Below are 19,944 nucleotides of genomic sequence, written 5' to 3'. Positions count from 1 at the left end.
CCATAAAATGTAAACACAATCACTGTCATAAACCTGGATCTCTCTGCCAGGGGAAAGCAGGGCTGTCCACAGGGAGCTGCTACCTTGGCTGCAGGCTCTGCTGCTCCTGCTCGGCACCGAGGCCGCGTCCGTGCCTCCCGAGCCGGGCTGGGTGCTTGTTCACAGCCAACTCCCAACAGATCCGAGGCTCATGGGTTAAAAAAACAAAGAAGGGAAAAACAACCAATAAACTCTTGATTTGTAGAATGCCAGCAACATCCAGGTTTATCTTCCTTTGTCAAGAACCATATTCCCTGTTATGCACACCATAAGAACATCACAGTGAAATGGGAGGATGAAACAAAATCGGTTTGGATACACTAGAAAACATTGCTCAGTGATAACATTTACATTCTATTGATATATGATTAAACATTTGTTCATACAGTACCTTCTACAGGGTTACTGGGGGGGAGGGGCCAGGAAGGGGTGGGGGCTCAGGGTTTGTATTTGTTTCTTTTTGGATATTACTAACATGATAGCTACGTCCCTTATAGGCAAACATTGGATCTATTATTTGGAAGGGGGAGGGGGGAGGGGAATAAAAAATAATCAGTAAGTGGTTAAGCAGCTTCTTAAATAGATGAAATCGTGTGGACTGTATGAAAAGGCTGCCAAGGATGTCTGAATGGAGTCTTGATCTGCTTTGTCACTACACCAAACTGAAATCAACAGAGACCACGACACGGTCAGTCAGTTATATCCTTAATCTGAACAGCTTGGGGGTGGAGGGGGGCAAGAAAAAAAGAGTTTGTACACGGTGGGGGGGACAGCAAAAGTAAAACTTCTTGGAGCAAGGAATGTCAGGGTGGTGGTTGTGGGTGTCGAGACCTCCGTTTCAGTTTTCATTTCCACAGTTGTGTGCTGAGAGTCTGACCAGAGGAGCTTCCAGTCCAGCCTGCCGCTGTGCTGGGGGGCTGGCCGAAGCCCATGGCCGTGCTGGAGGTGCCGAGGTTCATCCCAGCCAGCTGCTGATTCATCTGTGGAGCACACACAGGAGCACAGTCAGCCCAGGGAGCACTGCTGCTGGAGCACCACAGGCTGCCAGCCACGAGGCAGTGGTGCCTCCTCTGGCTGGCAACCCACTTAAAGGAGCTTTGCCCACAGTTCAGAGCCACACAGAAGCACAGGACTGTCAGGGTTGGAAGGGACTTCCAGGATCATCCAGTTCCAAGCCCCCTGTTATGGGCAGGGACACTTCACACTAGGTCAGGTTGCTCAGAGCCACATCCAGCCTGGCCCTGAAAACTTCCAGGGATGAAGCTTAGTGTCTCTTACTGCACAAAACCCACAGAAGAACAGAATTGTTTGACTGGAAAATACCCCTAGAGGTCATCAAGGGCAACCATCAACCTAACACCACCATGGCCACCAAACCATGTCTCCAAGTGCCATGGCCACACATTTCTGGAACCCCTCCAGGGATGGAGACTCCCCCACCTCCCTGGGCAGCCTGTTCCAAGGCCTGAACACCATTTCAGGAAAGACATTTTTCCTCACCTCCAACCTAAACCTCCAGGGCACTATTTCAGGCCATTTCCTCTCCTTCTATCACCTGATACTAGGGAGAAGAGACCAATCCCCACCTCACTCCAGCCTCCTTTCAGGGAGCTGCAGAGCGCACTGAGGTCTTCCCTCAGCCTCCTCCAGACTCAACACCCCCAGCTCCCTCAGCTGCTCCTCACCAGCCCTGTCCTTCAGACCCTTCACCAGCTTCATTGACTTTCTCTGGACATGCTCCAGCCCCTCAATGTCCCTGTAGTGAAGGGCCCAAACCTGGCCCCAGTATTCAATGTTAAACTAAATGTTGGACAAGCAGTATTAGACCAAAGCTAGAGAGAACACTGAGAAAGTCAGAGTTAGAATACATAGAATAAACCAGGTTGGAAGAGACCTTCAAGATCATCACGTCCAACCCATCAACCAATCCAACACCGCCCAAACAACTAACCCACGGCACCAAGCACCCCATCAAGTCTCCTCCTGAAAACCTCCAGTGATGGCGACTCCACCACCTCCCCAGGCAGCCCATTCCAATGTGCAATCACTCTTTCTGTATAGAACTTTTTCCTAACATCTAGCCTGAACCTCCCCTGGCACAGCCTGAGACTGTGTCCTCTTGTTCTGGTACTGGCCGCCTGGGAGAAGAGACCAACATCCGTCTGTCCACAACCTCCCTTCAGGTAGTTGTAGAGAGTAATAAGGTCACCCCTGAGTCTCCTCTTCTCCAGGCTAAGCAACCCCAGCTCCCTCAGCCTCTCCTTGTAGGGTTTGTGTTCCAAGCCCCTCACCAACTTTGTTGCTCTTCTCTGGACTTGTTCCAGCAAGTCAACATCCTTCCTAAACTGAGGGGCCCAGAAATGGACACAGGACTCAAGGTGTGGCCTAACCAGTGCAGTGTACAGGGGCAGAATGAGCTCCCTGCTCCTGCTGGCCACACTGTTCCTGATGCAGGCCAGGATGCCATTGGCCCTCTTAGCTGCCTGGGCACACTGCAGGCTCATGTTCAGTCTACTGTCAGCCAGCACCCCCAGGTCCCTTTCTGCCTGACTGCTCTCCAGCCACTCTGACCCCAGCCTGTAGCTCTGCATGGGGTTGCTGTGGCCAATGTGCAGAACCCGGCACTTGGATGTGTTCAATCTCATGCCGTTGGACTCTGCCCATCTGCCCAGCCTGTCGAGGTCCCTCTGCAGAGCCTCTCTACCCTCCAGCAGATCAACTCCTGCCCCCAGCTTGGTGTCGTCAGCAAATTTGGATCTAAACACAAGCAAGCAGTCCTGAGCTGTGCAGTGAAACTGAAACATGGGGGTGGAAAATCATAGAAACAGAGAATCAATAATGTTGGAAAAGACCTCACAGATCGACGTCCAACCTGTCACTCAACACCTCGTGACTGACTAAACCATGGCACCAAGTGCCATGTCCAATCCCCTCTTGAACAGCTCCAGGGATGGTGACTCCACCACCTCCCTGGGCAGCACATTCCAATGGCCAACAACTCTTTCTGTGAAGAATTTTCTCCTCACCTCGAGGCTAAACCTCCCCTGGCACAGCTTGAGACTGTGCCCTCTTGTTCTGGCTGGTTGCCTGGGAGGAGACCAACCCCCACCTGGGTACAGCCTCCGTTCAGGTAGTTGTAGAGAGCAATAAGGTCTCCCCTGAGCCTCCTCTTCTCCAGGCTAAACAATATGAATTACAAACTGAATTAGAAACAAGTACCTCAGGGTAATACAGTGCCTGCTTTCATGGGAATCTGCTTTACCTAGGTGTTAATCTCTTCTGGGGTAGAAATATAAAGAAGTAGATGAGGGGAAATGGCCTCAAGTGGCATCAGGGGAGGTTTAGGTTGGAGAGGAGATGGAAACCCTTGAGTGAAAGGGTTCTCGAAGATGAATGGCACAGGCTCCCCAGGCAGGTGGCTGAATCCTCATCTCTTGAGGTGTTTCAGAGAGGCAGAGATGTGGTGCTGAGGGACACGGTTTAGCACTAGTGTTGGTAGGGTTAGAGAATGGTTGGACTCAATGATCTCAAAGGTCTTTTCCAACCAAAAGCACTCTGAGATTCTGGGATTCTCTCCATACAACACTGCCACTCTGCTAAGCAAAGCAAGCCCTTCCTCCCCCTTCAAGTGGAGTCAGGTGTCAGCTCACAGCTCCCCTGCACGTGTGGAATGCAGCACACTGCTGACATCTGATGTGCAAGGAGTAAGGAGACACCTTAAGAGCTTGTTCTATCAGCCAGCCTTTGATACCTATCTGATAAGAAGCTCCATTTTCATTTCAAAGCTGATCTGGGTCTTTTCAAAGTCAGATACCTAGAAAGAGCCTATTAGCAAGAAATCCACAGCCTTCTTTGGGTTGAAATCCTCACTTTTAAAGAAATGCTCTTCAAAGCAGAGCACCATCCTGCATTTTCAAGGAGGGGGCTGTTTTAGCCACCTAAAAAATGCTGGCTGCCTTCAGGAATGTTCATACCACAGGGCTGAGCAAAACAGTAAACAAAAATGGAATCCAAGCTGAACAAGTCACTGAGCTTCACCTCCTGAGTTACTGCAAGAAGCAGTGAGGAACCATTAGATCCTTCAAAGATCATCATGAATTAAAGAACAGTTGCCACCATCCATCCTGAACTCCCAAGCTCAGTTTTGTGTCCTCCCTCCCAGTAAGATCTCAAATACCTGATTTCAAGGTGTTTCATTGGATGGTGTTGACAGTTGCTTGAGTATCAGCCCAGGTGGCCAAAAAAAGCCAACAGCATCCTCACCTGGATCAGGCAGTGTGGCCAGCAGGACAAGAGAGGTGATTGTCCCCTGTGCTCAGCACTAGTGAGGCCAAACCTTGAGGACTGGGTTCAGTTTTGAGGTTCAGTTCAGTGAGGTGCTGGAATGGGTCCAGAGGAGGGCTGCAAAGCTGGTTTAGTGTTTGGAGAACAGGGCTGGTGAGGAGCAGCTGAGGGAGCTGGGGGTGTTTAGCCTGGAGAAAAGGAGGCTGAGGGAAGACCTCATTGCTCTCCACAACTCCCTGAAAGGAGACTGGAGTGAGGTGGGGGTTGGTCTCTTCTCTCTAGTATCAGGCAATAGGACAAGAGGAAATGGCCTGAAATTGTGCCACGTTTAGGTCACAGGTTAGAAGAAACTTCTTGACTGAAAGGGTTCTCAAAGCCTGGCACAGGCTGCCCAGGGAGGTGGTTGAATCCCCATCCCTGGAGGTGTTTCAAAGAGGCTGAGACATGGTGCTGAGAGCCATGGTTCAGTACCAGCCTTGGTAGAGTTAGAGAAAGGTTGGACTGGATGAGCTGAGAGGAGTTTTCCAGCTGAATGGATCCAGTGATTCCATGGTGATGCACAAACCCCACCCCAGGTGTGCACTGACACTTAGCCTTTAAAAACACATTTAAGAACAGGAAAAAACAGCATGGAAGTGCCAGGGAGAAGGAAGAGCTGAGGCTGAGCAAGTGTCCAGAGGAGACTGCTGAAGGCTGTGAACCAAAGCATGAACTGTCCATGGCAACCCTCAGGCACTGAAAGGCTGCTTCAGTCCAAGGCTGTTTCCATCCCTTATGCTGGAACTGCAGCCAGGCTGGCTGTGCCCTGGCCAACTTCAGGTGCCAGGCTCAGAGCAGCTACAGAAGCAGAGAGCTGAGTTTGGCCTACCCTGGCCAAACTGATTCTCTGCTCATAAATTAGTTACCCTGAATTCCTTTATTCACTAGGTTGAAGCTGGGCCTCTGAGCTGTTGCCAGCCCAGCAGCCTGTCCCTTGGCTCCACCCCAGCTCTCCTCCTGCAGCCCAAGGTGGTGTATCTGAGGAGCTACATCTTTCCTGAAGCAGCCCTGCCTGGGGAGGGCAAGTCCTTACCTGAGAGAGGTTCCACTGAGCTTGCTGGGTTTGTTGCAGTCCGTACTTGCTTTGTGGCGTCACCATCTGTCCCACCATCCCGCTCTGAGGTCCAACCACATTTTGAGGCAGTCCCATCACACCAGTCTGTGTGGTACCAGTAAATCCATTGGGCATTCCCATTCCTCCCATCATGCCTGTGCTCTGTCCCATGACTGGCATGGATTGTCCCATCATGTTGCCCATCATCCCGGTTGCTGCAGGCACAGGAACTCCCATGGCTGGAAAGCCTTGAAAATGAGTTGATGGTTGTGTGGTAAAGGGCATAGAAGATGACCCCATGAACATACCTGGACCAGAGAAGGCAAGATATCAGCAGAGGTGTTTGGTGGTTTTCTCCCCCAACCCCACAAATCAGACATGCACCCAAATAATTTTCAAGGCTAACTTTGTCCCCTTGTACGTCAGCACTCTGTTAGCTTCTGGTAGAAGTTAAAAGCTGCTTAAAAGCTCCCAGAGGAAAGGGACTCAGCACCAGAGGAGAACTGGCCAAGAGTCGGGAAAAACCCTGTGGTGAACCAGCAGGTCAAGGGAGGTGATTCTGCCCCTCTACTCTGCTCTGTGAGACCCTCCCTGGAGCACTGCGTCCAGTGCTGGTGTCCCCAACACAAGAGGGACACGGAACCGCTGGAGTGGGTCCAGAGGAGGGTCACAAAGATGGTCAGAGGATGGAGAGCCTCCCATATGGGGACAGGGGTTCAGCCTGGAGAACAGAAGGCTCCAGGGACACCTCATAGCAGCCTTCCAGGAGCTGAAGGGGGCCTACAAGAAAGCTGGGGAGGGACTTTCCTTAAGGGTTTGTGGCGCTAAGCCAAGGGTCAGTGGTTTTAAACTACAGCAGGGTGGATTTAGATTGGACTTGAGGAAGAAGTTCTTTACTGTGAGGGCAGTGGAACACTGGAACAGGTTGCCCAGGGAGGTTGTGGATGCCCCATCCCTGAAAGTCCAGGCTGGATGAGGCTCTGAGCAAGCTGGTCTGGAGGGAGCTGTCCCTGCCCATGGCAGAGGGGTTGGAACTGGCCGTGATCCTTCAGGCCCCTCCCAGCCCAACCGCTCTCTGCCTCTAACCACGACCTTCCGGGGGTCTCTTCTGACACCAGCGCAGCTCCCAGCAGGGTAGAGCAGCGCTGCTCTCAGCCGGGCAGCGGCAGGCAGGGGCGCTGCAGGAGGCGAGCGCCGCGGGAGGCCGGGCGCGCCGCCACTCACCCGGCGCGCTCTGCTGCGGCAGGCTCCCCGCGCCGTACAGCGACAGGATGGAGTCTTTGGAGAGCTGCTTCTTGGCCGACTCCTCCGACCTGGGCGCCTGCTCCGTGAACAGATCCAGGTCCCCGGACGCCGCAGACAAAGGGGCAGCTGCTGCTTTAGCGGAGGTGCTCTGGGAAAGAAGGCTGCACTTAGAGACAGGGCAGCAACGGGGAGCTGAAGACAAACACCTGACGCACAGAGGATGTGGGAGGAACCGGTGGAGGTCACCGAACACCCCACACGAAAACCCCAACCAGCTCCAGGGGCTTACACCTACAGATGATTCATTCCTGTGTCCAGCAGGGCCGGGGAGGGGCTCCATCCCCTCTGCTCTGCCCTGGTGAGGCCACACCTGGCATACTGTGTGCCGTTTTGGGCTCTCCAAAAGAGACAGGGACCTGCTGGAGAGAGTCCAATGGAGAGCTATGAGGGTGATTAGGGGACTTGAACAACTCTGCTGTATAGAAAGACTGAGAGCCCTGGGGCTGTAAAGCCTGGAGGGGAAAAGGCTGAGAGGGGATCTGATCACTGTCTATCAATATCTGAGGGGTGGGTGTCCAGGATGAAGGTGCCAGGCTCCTTGGGGTGAAGCCCAGTGACAGGACAAGGAACAACAAGTACAAGTTGGAACCCAGGAGGTTCCATCTCAACATAAGGGAAAACTTCTTCACTGTGAGGGTGCTGAGCCCTGGAGCAGGCTGTCCAGAGAGGTTGTGGAGCCTCCTCTGGAGACTTTCAAAACCCACCTGTATGCATTGCTGTGTGCCCTGCCCTAGGTGATCCTGCTCTGGCAGGGGGGTTGGACTGGATGATCTCCCTACCAACCCCTAACACTTCCTGGTTCCTATTGCTCCAGCATTTGTCACCAGGGAGCAGCATAAATCATGAGCTGTAGTTAGATCATGGAAGACAATTAGGAAATCACTAAGGAGATTACAGCTCACATCTCATTAATCCTCTCCTGGGTGGTGAGAACCAGAGCAGAGCTGAAACAAATGATGAAATGCTTTGGGATAAACTTCAGCAGCTCAGAGGAGCAGTGCTGGAGAAGAGGCTGAAGTGAAATTTCAGTTGATCAGCTTCAGGCAGCAACATTGCTCAAATACTTTGTTCCTCTCTGGCTGAAGCCCTTCAAGCTAATTTAAGTTATTGAGAGTAATTCAACCCTCCTGTAGTCTACAACTGGGAAACAGGCACAGGCTGTCAAGTTCTGGCTGCTCTTGCACCAAAATGTTTGGTACAGAGGCTGACACCCAGGTGTGTCTCAGTGCTGCTCACACACTTACAGACCCACACAGGGCTTGCTCAGGAACTGCTCAGCACATCCCATTCCTGCCACATCTCCTGAGGAACACAACCCATCCCAGGTTATGCTACCCTCCCTTCAGTGAAGGCAGGCATACAAGTTCCAAGGTGAGACACAGAGATCAGCCTAGGCAGAAATAATGTTTTTCTTGATATCCTGTCTTGAGTATAAAGGTTCAGACTAGAGAATTTAGCAGCTCTAAGACATCCAAAGCATCTGAGACATCTGGTACAGCATCTGCTGTAGCCTATCCAGAAAATGAGCATCACGAAGCAGCAAGAGGACTTAGTGCTTTGTGAAAGCAGTAAGAAAGGCTGAGGGAGCTGGGTTTGTTCAATGCTGAGAAGCCTTAGGAGAGACCTTATTGCCACAGACCAGACCATAAAGGGGGGCTACCAGGAGGATGGAGACTCCCTTCTTACAGGGAATCACATGGAAAAGACAAGGGGTGATGGGGACAAGGTAGTGCTGGGGAGATTCCCATTGGAATCCAGGAGAAAATATTTCCCCATGATAACAGTCAGGAACTGGAACCATCTTCCAGAGGAAGCAGTGGATTCCCCTACACTGGATAGTTTTAAGGCTCAGCTTGCCAGGGTGCTGGGCCAGCTCATTTCAACTCCACTATCACCTAGAAAGGTTGGATCAGATGAAGCTTGGGGTTCCTTCCAACCTGGCAGTCTGTGACTCTGTCTTAAATGTGACTTAAAGCCCAATAACCTGAGGACATGAAGTGAAGATACATTCAGCAGTGCCTGATGAAGAACAAGACAAAGGAACACAAACCAAAAGAGAACATAACTGCCACCAGCAGGGTAAGAGACTCTAGTGCAGCTGGCTATGCAGAGGGAATCAGAAAGGAAGAGCAGATTGCTTCTTAATTTTGTAGGGAAGCTTGAAGAGGTGAGAAAAGTGCAGCTGAAGAGTCTTCAGCCACGAGTGCTGAGACGTCTGCATCACTTCTGTGTGAGCAACAGTTTCCTGCAGGAAAACGTGCCCCTGCCTGCACATATTTGCTCACACATCTCAGGGGATACTCTTACCTGAGCAGGAGGTGCAGCAGCTGCTGGTAAAGGATTAGAGATCATTGGACCAAAGATATCCAGGTCATCATTCAGCGCTGTGACAGCAGCGGTGCCTCCGTTTGTAACAGATGCTTCAGCTGGGCCATCTGGAAGAGAGGACAGGAGTGAAAGTTGGTCATGTTTTTAACAGCATGAGAAGAATGAAAGCTGCCTGCACCCTCCTCCCCTGCCCCCAGCAAAGCTCTGTTCAGTTTCTGAGATAAAGATTATCCACTCCTGCACCTGGACAAGGACAACCCCATGGCCAGTAGAGGTTGGGGACTGAGCTGTTGGAGAGCAGCTAAGGGGAAAAAGGAGCTGGGGGTCCTGTTGGACAACAGGATGACCATGAGCCAGCAATGTGCCCTCTTGGCCAAGAAGACCAATGGCATCCTGGGGTGTCTTAGAAGGGCTGTGATTAGTAGGTCATAAGAGGCTCTCCCACCCCTCTACTCTGTCCACATCTTGAATATTGTGCCTAGGTCTGGGCCCCTCAGTTCAAGAAGGACCTCAGGGAACTACTTGAAAGAGTCCAGCACAAAGCCACAAAGCTGCTGCAGGCAGTGGAACATCTCCCTGTGAGGACAGGCTGAGGGAGCTGGGGCTTGGAGATTGGAGCAGAGGAGCCTGAGGGCTGCCCTCATTGCTGGTGATAAAGATGTGCAGGGCTGGAGCCAGGCTCTGCTCAGGGGTGTCCAAGGACAGGACAAGGGGCACTGGGTGCAAGCTGGAGCAGAAGAGGTTCCACAGGAACAGAAGGAAAAACTTTTTCACTGTGAGGGTGCTGGAGCCCTGGAGCAGGCTGCCCAGAGAGCTTGTGGAGTCTCCTTCTCTGGAGACATTCAAAACCCACCTGGCTGTGTTCCTGGGTGACCTGCCCTGGGTGATCCTGCTCTGGCAGGGGGGTTGGACTGGCTGATCTTTCAAGGCCCCTTCCAACCCCTACCATTGTGTGATTCTGTAAGAGGATGGGATGCCAGTGGGCTTCAGGAAAAAACAATCAAACCAAAGCACCCCAAAGGAGAAAACACTGAAAGCCTTCCCTGGGGACAGCCACACCACTGTGTGCGTGCTCAGCTCCTTCTTCAAGTGCCTTTTGCAAGCACACCAACAATTTGGGTCAGAATTTGAACAGAGGTCTTGCTGAGAAAGCCCAAACTTAGTAGCTATGCATCAGGCAAAACACTGAGATCTGTGTCCCTGGATTTCAATTGGCATTTCAGGATTCATGCAGTTACTCCTGACGTGCCAGTTTACTCAAGGGAACAGAACTGAAGCTTGCACTAGGAAGCAAGTCCTCCCTTCCCCCTTTTCTGAAGTACCTGGCACTGGCTTTATTCTCTAGCTCCACATGAGGCTCCCTGCCAGGCATGCTGGGCTCATTATCCACGAGAACCTTCAGCTCTTTGACTGTACAGAGTTAACATTAGAACCATGGAATTGTTTGGGTTGGAAAAGGCCTTTAAGATCATCCAGTCCAACCATTCTGTATCAATTCTGGTGCTAAGCCATGGCCCTCAGCACCACAGCTTTGCCTCTCTGAAACACCTGCAGGGATGGGGATTCAACCACCTCCCTGGGCAACCTGTTCCCATCTTTGAGAACCTTTTCAGTCAAGAAGTTTCTTCTCATCTCCAACCTAAACCTCCCCTGGTGCAACTTGAGGCCACTTCCCCTCACTCTGTCACTTGTTCCCAGGAAGAAGGGACCAACACCCACCTGGCTCCCACCTCCTTTCTGGAAACTGTAGAGACTGACAAAATCTCCCCTCAGCCTCCTTTTCTCCAGACTCAACAACTCCAGTTCCTTCAGCTGCTCCTCTCCAGACCCTTCCCCAGCTTCACTGTCTTTCTCTGGACCTGCTCCAGCACCTTGATGTCTTTCTTGTAGTGAGAGCCCCCAAACTGAACCCAGCACTGAAGGTGAGGCCTCACCAGTGCTGAGCACAGAGGGAAATCTCTTCCCTGGTGCTGCTGGCCACGCTATTGCTAATCCAGGCCAGGATGCTGCTGGCTTTCTTGGCCACCTGGGTGGGCATGCTGCTGGCTCATCTTCAGCCAGCTCTCAACCAGCATGCCCATGTCCTTTTCTGCTGGGCAGCTTTCCAGCCACTCTGCAATATGGAATGCAACATTTCATGGGGTTGTGACCCAACACTTGGCCTTGCTCAACCTCACCCCATTGTCCTTAGCCCACTGATGCAGCCTGGATCCCAGATACTGGCAAGTTAAGTAACAAGCTCATTTTGAGGTCATTCTACAGACAGGCAGTTCCAATAAACCTCTCCCCCAAGGTTCACTGCTTCAGATCTATTTGGGAATGTGCTGTGCATAATTTCCAGGCACAAGGATAGCCTGGAATGAATAATTGAACGTTCTCATTTTCTCACTGAGGCACATGTATTAAACACCCTCTCTGCCTTGTCATGTTCCAAAGTGCTTCAGTTTCCCTCAATGTAATAAAAAACCCCAAAACAAAAACCAAGCAACCCAAAAAAGTCAAGTTTTAACCCATCAGAGTGAACATTTCAATGCAATCATTCACTAAACCAAGCCTTCCAACATAGGGAGAAGGCTGACAGGAGAACAGAGCTGCAAGGAGCCAGCATCTGTCAGGTATTGCTGATACATCAATCCCAAACATGCTGCTGATGCATCAGTCCCAAAGCAGCTCCCCAGGTTTGTGCTAGCTGCCTTCTGCAAGAGGGTGATTTGTAGATAGCTTTCATCACAGGCTCACAGGATGTTAGGGGTTGGAAGGGACCTCTGGAGATCACTGAGTCCAACCCCTTGCCAGAGCAGGACCATAGAATCTATCACAGGTCACACAGGAACACATCCAGGCAGGGCTGGAAAGTCTCCAGAGAGGGAGACTCCACAACCTCTCTGGGCAGCCTGTTCCAGGGCTCTGGGACCTTCACAGTGAAGAATTTCTTCCTCATGTTGAGGTGGAACCTTCTGTGCTGTAGTTTATATCCATTGCCCCAAGTCCTGTCACAAGGCGCAACTGAGCAGAGCCTGAACCCTCCCTCTTGACCCCCAGCCCTCAGATATTGATAGACATTGATCAGATCCCCTCTCAGTCTTCTCCTCTCCAGACTAAACAGCCCCAGGGCTCTCAGCCTCTCTGCATCAGGCAGTGCTCCAATCCCTTCAGCATCCTCGTAGCTCACTGTTGAACTCTCTCCAGCAGATCCCTGTCCCTCCTGAACTGGGGAGCCCAGAACTGGATGCAGTATTCCAGGTGAGGTCTCACCCAGGCAGAGTAGAGGAGGAGGAGGAGGAGAACCTCCCTGGATCTGCTGGACACACTCTTCTTAAAGCACCCCTTAAAAACAACTGTTTCCCCTGGCTGCAGCAGAGCAGCCACCACTGCAGAATAGCTCTATAGAGCACTCTGTGAGTAGCATTGACAGATGATCCTGTTGTATTGATTCCTCAAAAATGGAACAGTTGTAATATTGACACCTATTAAAAAGTGCCACCAGGAGAGCAGTCAGCCATGGGAATCATCTCCCAAGGGCAGCAGTAGATTCCCCTCTAAAGTCAGTTTTAAAACTCAGCTGGCCAAGGTGCTGGGCCAGCTCACCCCCACTCCACTATCACCTGGAAAGGTTGGACCCAATGATCCTTGGAGTCCCTTCCAACCTGGCAGTCTGTGATTCTGTGCAGATGCCATCACACTGAATGCCAGACAATCTCATCTCGTCCCACAGGCTGCACCAGATGGGTTTTTGAGATCCCTTTCAACCTGGGCTACTCCTGTGGCCATGGCACGTTGGGCCATGGTTTAAATGGCCATGGTGGTCTTAGGTTGATAGTTGATTCGATGAGCTGGGAGGTCTCCTCCAAAGGAAACAATTCAATGAGTCTATGACACATGGAGTTGAATTGATCTTTCTTTCAGTACTATGTGAAGCAGCCTGCTGCAGGCACTAATTAAAAGGCATCTCTGTAAATGAAGCAGGCAGGTCTGCTCTCATTAACACACCTCTGGTTTGCAGCTGGGTGGATTCCAAACTCTACAAGCTTGTCAGGCTGCCTTTCAATTTGTTATTCAAAAGATCTTTAAACACTCACTCCTCTAAAATGAAGGGGGTTTAACATCTAAACCATCAACTCTGCCCTCTGTAGAGCTCTCTGAAGAAACACAGCTGCTCAACACCAATTATAAAGCTCTTTCTGCTGCACAGCACATCTGAAGTTAGCCTCTGTAACCCAACTGCATTATAGGATCACAGAAGTGTCAGGGTTGGAAGGGACCTCAAGGATCAGCCAGTTCCAGCTCCCCTGCCATGGGCAGGGACACCTCACACTGCATCAGGTTGCTCACAGCCACATCCAGCCTGGCCTTCAAAACCCCCAAGGATGAGGCTTCCACCACCTCCCTGGGCAATCTGTGCCAGCGTCTCACCACCCTGACAGGGAAGAACTTCTTCCTAACATCTCATCTAAATCTCCTTTCCTCTAGATTGGATCCATCCTCCCCACTCCTATCCCTACCTGACTCCCTCTAAAGTCCCTCCCCAGCTTTCTTGTAGCCCCCTTCAGATACTGGAAGGCCACAATGTGGTCTCCTTGGAGCCTTTTCTTCTGCAAACTGAACAACCCCAACTCTCTCAGCCTGTCCTCATAGGAGAGGAGCTCCAGCCCTCTGATCATCCTCATGACCCTTCTCACATAATAAAACTCTGCTACCAAGACTGGTTTCAAATCATTACTAGAAGGATACATAAGCTCAGCAATCTCAATATACTGATTACACTTTAGGTCTTAATTAGATTGTTGGTCTGCTAAAGGGAAAAATACAGAAGAGAATCAGCTTTCCATCAACTCTAAATTACTATTGGTTTTCATAGAAACATAGAAGGGCTTGGGTTGGAGGGACCTCAGAGACCATCACCAACCTCCCCACCATGGGCAGAGAAACCTCTCAACTAGACTTGGCTGCTCACACCTCATCCTGTGAAGAAAGGCTATCCCTCTAGGAGAAGGGGGAATGGTTTGAAGCTGAGGGAGCATAGGGTTAGACTGGATGTTAGGAGGAAGTTCTTCACTACAAGAGTGAGACTCTGGAACAGGCTGCCCAGGGAGGTTGTGGATGCCTCCCCTCCCAGGGTGTTCGAGGCTGGACTGGATGAGGCCTTGACTAGCTGAGTCTAGCTGAGAGGTGTCTCTGCCCATGGCAGGGGGCTTGGAGTAGCTGATCTCCAAGGTCCTTCCAACCTGAGCCATTCTATGGTTCTCTCACTCTCCCAAGCCTGGTGCTAAGTGGTGACAGTCAGTCCACACCACTGCCATGCTCAGTGCATTAGGTGCTCCAGCAGACTAGTCAGGCAGCTTCCTGCTCTTTTAACTAATAGAGGAACTTTATGATCTAAAGTATTTCACAGATACACAATTGAGATGACCTCAGCATTGTCATTACCATAAACACTGAAACACCACAATCCACAAAGCCTTTTGAAGATCACTTTGATAACTTCTCCTTCCCACAGGAGCTCATTATTCTCCTTAGCAAAACACAAGCACTGCTATAACCACATCCCTGAAGCATTTTCCTTTATAGTTTCAAATTCATAGGCTCAGGCTTATGGTTTTCAAATTCCTCCTCTAACTATGTGAAAGCACAGAGAAAATGAAAGTGTGGCTATTAAAACAGAAACCCAAGCATCTGTGGTTGATTCAAAATGAGGCAATTATGTGCTGCTTACCAAGTCCTAAAAGGTCAATTGTGGGTTCTGATGACTTTTTGGGGCTTGCTTTAGCTTCTGATTGCTGATCCTCTTTCTTCTGTGGCTTTAAAAGGAAGAGTAAAACAAACACAAGTAACCTTTCTGAAGATATAATAGAGTGCTTAAAAAAAAACTCATTAAAGATGCTGTTCCAGTAACAGGAGTGAAAAAAACCCACCAAACCCTCTTCTCTGTGTTTGTTTATCATAATGAATTTGATTTGTAATGAAATAAGCTGCAGTTATGATTATAAGGGATGTAGCACAATGACTGTAAAACATTATCCTTCTATCTTCACTCCTATGTAATACAACAGAAAACAAATCTGACTTCCAGGAGAGAATCACAGAATCAACAAGGTTGGAAAAGACCTCAAAGATCATCAAGTGCAACCTGTCACCCAACACCTCATGGCTACTAGAGCATGGCACCAAGTGCCATGTCCAATGCCCTCCAGGGAACATCTCCAGGGATGGTGACTCCACCACCTCCCTGGGCAGCACATTCCAGTGGCCAACAACTCTCTCTGTGAAGAACTTTCTCCTCACCTCCAGCCTAAACTTCCCCTGGTGCAGATTGAGACTATGTCCTCTTGTTCTGGTGCTGGCTGCCTGGGAGAAGAGACCAACCCCCACCTGGCTACAACCTCCCTTCAGGTAGCTGTAGAGAGCAAGAAGGTGTCCCCTGAGCCTCCTCTTCTCCAGGCTAAGCAACCCCAGCTCCCTCAGCCTCTCCTCACAGGGCTGTGCTCAAGGCCTCTCCCCATCCTCGTTGCCCTTCTCTGGACACGTTCAAGAGTCTCAATGTCCTGCTTAAATTGAGGGGCCCAGGTTACAAAGAAGCTGAAATCTTTGACTGAACCACTGCCTATAATACACCAGGCAAAAGCTGCCCAGAATTTGATTTATCCACTCATGTCAGCCCCCAAACTACACAGTTCTGCAGCACTAAAGGGAAAAAACTTCAAGTTTTTAAAAGCTTAAATTGAAACTGCAACCTGTCCAGAGAAGGGTCATGAGGATGAGCTGAGGGCTGGAGCTCCTCTCCTACGGAGACAGGCTGAGAGAGTTGGGGTTGTTCAGTTTGGAGAAGAGAAGGCTCCAGGGAGACCTTACTGTGGGCCTTCCAGTATCTGAAGAGGGCTACAAGAAAGCTGGGGAGGGACTTTTGAGGGTGTCAGGAAGAGATAGGACTGGGGGGAATTGATCCAAGTTAGAGGAGGGAAGATTTAAATTAGACATCAGGAAGAAGTTGTTCCCCATGAGGGTGCCGAGACACTGGAAGAGGTTGCCCAGGGAGCTGGTGGAAGCCTCATCCCTGGAGATTTTTAAGGCCAGGGTGAATGTGGCTGTGAGCAACCTGCTCTAATGTGAGGTGTCCCTGCCCATAACAAGGGGCTTGGAACTGGCTGATCCTTGAGGTCCCTTCCAACCCTGACAAATGTGTGAAAAATCAGAAGCAGGCTGATGAGATCATTTAACCTTCCTGGAAAGAGCATCTGCAGAGCTTTTAGACTTCACAGATGGACACAATCTGTGTTCATGATCTTTGCCTTTGCAGACCTGAAGGCAAGTGACATCATTTCCCCCCTTTGGAAAGAAGAACTTCTGGCCTTTTCTTGCCTACAGCCATCAGAATGGAAGATGGGATTAACAGGAAATTTGATTATGACAATGAGCTCACAAATCTGGTTACACCTCTGCTCGTACCAGTATCAGCCTGATCACCTAAATCCATCAAAACAGCAATCTGTAATATTGATACAAACCACTTTCCAGCAGTGGCATGACAAATGCCTTCTCCTGAATGCATTTCACCTGCATTGACTCTGTAATTATCACACCACCACGAAGAGGATTGGTTGATCAATGAGCAGTTCTGAGCTAAAACAGATTAAGGAGGAACAGTGGTGGAACACTGACAGGCCGGGCACTGGGCTGACACCAACAGAACCTGCTTCACTCCCACAGTCACAGAACTGTTTTGGTTGGAAGAGGCCTCTAAGATCATTGAGTCCAACCTTTAACCTAACACCAGCATGGCCATTCAACCATGTCCTGAAGGCCACATTTCCTGAGCACCTCCAGCGATGGTGACTCCACCAACGTGGTTTTGACAGAGTCATTTGGGTTCCTGAGTCCCTGAAGTATTAGGAGAACTTTATAGTTCAACCCATGGGTGTAAAGCTCTCCTTATTCAGGTAATCCTTTACTTTCCCCTCCTACAGATTGGAGGGTAAACATTCCAATGGGAATCTCCCCAGCAGTACCTTGTCCCCATCACCCCTTGTCTTTTCCAGGAGACTCCTTGTGAAAAACAGAATCTCCATCCTGCTGGCAGCCTCCCTGTATGTTCTGGTCCATGGTGTTAAGGTCTCCCCTGAGCCTTCTCTTCTCCAGTCCTCTGATCATCCTTGTGGCCTTCCTCTGGACCCACTCCCTCAGGTCCATGTCCTGCTTTAAGTTACTACTGCAAATACCTCTCCTAAGGTATCAGTCACTGCCAAAAATCTGAGCCAGCAGCTGCCCAGGCCAGTTCTCTGCTCCTGTTTTCATGCTTTACTATTTCACATGAAAACATAATCCTTCTCTGCCCATTCTCCTCAGTTTCCTATTCCAATGAAACACTCACATGAGCCTAGAACTGAGGGTTTCATACCCCTCTGGCTACCCATCCATTCCTTATTTCCATACCCTTCCTTAACCACAAGCAGCTTCAGGAAGGCTGAAGGTCCACCAAATAATTCAGTGAAAAGCACTTTTTGTCTTACTTAAAAGCAATTTCCAGTTTACTCAGTAGAGCTCAGAGATGCTTCTATGGTTACTGAACAAAAGTCTTCCTTTGCTCTTGTTAGGCAGGAATGGTATGCTTTGTGCATCAGGTAATTGGATTCCTTCCCTCTTCATTACCTGCTTGCAAGAAAACTTGCAAGACAGCATAAACATTTGAGAGTTTCCATATGAGAAAGCAATGGCAGGAATTTACTGTAAGCTTGCAGCAGGTTTGTAGACATGATTTTTCCTGACAGCTGAAAGACTTCTGCTGGAACAGGTCAGTCTGGAGCTGTTTAAAGCATTGCAGACCAGAAGGCCACTGGCAGCCTGGGCTGCATCAAAAGCAGCGTGGCCAGCAGATAGAGAGAGGGGATAGCACCAGAACAAGAGGACACAGCCTCAAGCTGTGCCAGGGGAGGTTTAGGCTGGATGCTAGGAAGAAGTTCTTCCCAGCAAGAGAGATTGGCCATTGGAATGTGCTGCCCAGGGAGGTGGTGGAGTCACCATCGCTGGAGGTGTTTAGGAAGAGCCTGGATGTGGCACTTGGTGCCATGGTTTAGTTGATTAGATGGTGTTGGGTGACAGGTTGGACTCGATCTCAAAGGTCTCTTCCAACCTGGTTAATTCTGTTCTGTTCTATTCTATAAGCCCCCCTCTGCTCTGCTCTGATGAGACCTCACCTGCAGTACTATGTCCAGCTCTGGGGCCCTTAACACAGGAAGGACACAGAGCTGATGGAGCAGCTCCAGAGGACGGCCATGAAAATGATCAGGAGGTTGGAGCTGCTCTGCTACGAGGGCAGGCTGAGGGAGCTGGGGGTGTTCAGCCTGGAGAAGAGGAGGATCCAGGGAGACCTCAGAACTGCTTTCCAATGGTTTGAAGCTGAGGGAGAGCAGGGTTAGACTGGAGGTTAGGAGGAAGTTCTTCAGTATAAGGGTGGTGAGACTCTGGAACAGGCTGCCCACAGAGGCTGTGAATGCCTCCTCCCTGGGGGTGTTCAAGGCAGATTGGCTAAGGTGGTGAATTCCCCCCTCCCTAGAGCTGTTCAGGGATGAGGCCTTGAGGTTGGAGGAGGCTTTGAGCAGCTGAGTCTAGTTGAGAGGTGTCCCTGCCCATGGTGGGGAGGTTGGAGGAGATGATCTCTGAGGTCTCTTCCAACCTAAACCATTCCATGATTTTATGTCATGGAACTGGATTGGATAAAACAAAAGCACACTGCTGCTAATCCAATAAAACCTGTTTCTAGAAGAAAAATCCCTTAGAAGAAATCATTCTGAAGTAGCAAATCAGGACAGATCCATCTCAAAGCTGTAGCTGATCCAGGGTCCCATTACAACAGCTATATATCAGATTAGGGTTGAAGTATTTTTAATGCATCTCAGTTTGCAAGCTGTGAAATGCAGTAAATATGGTTTGCATTTTTACAAGCCCTTTTAAATACATCTTCACTTTTAGAGCCACATTTTATGGCCATGATGGTTATTATGGTTATATGAACTCAGCTTAGGTATTTCTACTCTGTTTCTATTGAGCTCATTAGCCTGGGCTAGACTGCAATAATGTAGCTGAATTAATTCCAGCTCCTCATTAAACTGTTTTCTTTTACAGCTTGCCTTCTGGAAACCTTTTGAGTCACACATTACACAGCATCAGTGTACCCACTCAGAACTAAAAGCTCTCCTACCAATATAGGCTGATGGAGCTGGGGTTGTTCAGCCTGGAGAAGAGAAGGCTCCAGGGAGACTAACAGTGACCTTCCAGTGCCTAAAGGGAGCTACAAGAAGGCTGCAGAGGGACACCTCCCACCAGCCCAGGTTGCTCAAGGCCTCATCCAACCTGGCCTTGGAACACCTCCAGGGAGAGGGCATCCACAACCACCCTGGGCAACCTGTTCCAGTGTCTCCTCACCCTCACTGTGAAGAATCTCTTCCTTAGATCCAGTCACCAGGGCAATAGGTGAAGCTTACCATAAGGAAGCAGGAGAACCCCTGGTAATGTCATCTGCTAATGAGCACCACCAACTGAAAATCCAGAGCACTCTTAGGTTTTGACCTTGCACTGAGCAAAAATAGAGCTGAGAAGCAGGTTAAATTAAGCAACCTGTTCTGTTACAAACACTTGGGCAAGTTGAACAAGGAGCCAATTTAACCCAAGCAGCCCAAACCCAAGCTGCTTCTCACAGTTTTAAGCTTCTGTTTCTATAGAATATTTTACAAGCACATTAAAATATTGTCCTGCTGCACACCAGACTTGAGAGGATCAAGAGCTGAGAGAGAACATGCACTGGGGCTGAGATAAAAACCTTGATACCCTTGCTGGAGGTTAACTAAAAGGACAAACAATCCTCTTCCCACCTGACAAAAAAAAAGGGGGTTCTTTCAATTGCT

At 49.9% G+C, this 19,944-nt stretch overlaps 1 protein-coding gene across 1 annotated transcript in view; it reads right to left on the bottom strand.

Moving 5' to 3' along the window:
- Positions 1–230: 230 nt before the first annotated feature.
- SMAP1 (small ArfGAP 1) overlaps positions 231–19,944 on the bottom strand; it is a 69,802-nt gene continuing 50,088 nt past the window's right edge. The window contains exons 7-11 of the mRNA XM_054169670.1: positions 14,763–14,847; positions 9,029–9,156; positions 6,641–6,809; positions 5,396–5,724; positions 231–1,019 (exon numbers count right to left, since the gene is read on the bottom strand). Of these exons, the coding sequence (XP_054025645.1) occupies positions 885–1,019; positions 5,396–5,724; positions 6,641–6,809; positions 9,029–9,156; positions 14,763–14,847 (846 nt within the window). The 3' untranslated portion in view covers positions 231–884. The remainder of the gene's footprint in view (positions 1,020–5,395; positions 5,725–6,640; positions 6,810–9,028; positions 9,157–14,762; positions 14,848–19,944) is intronic.

Source organism: Dryobates pubescens, chromosome 2 (assembly GCF_014839835.1).
Source record: "Dryobates pubescens isolate bDryPub1 chromosome 2, bDryPub1.pri, whole genome shotgun sequence".
In the NCBI taxonomy this organism is placed as follows: domain Eukaryota; kingdom Metazoa; phylum Chordata; class Aves; order Piciformes; family Picidae; genus Dryobates; species Dryobates pubescens.
This window is presented reverse-complemented; position numbering and strand designations above follow the sequence as displayed.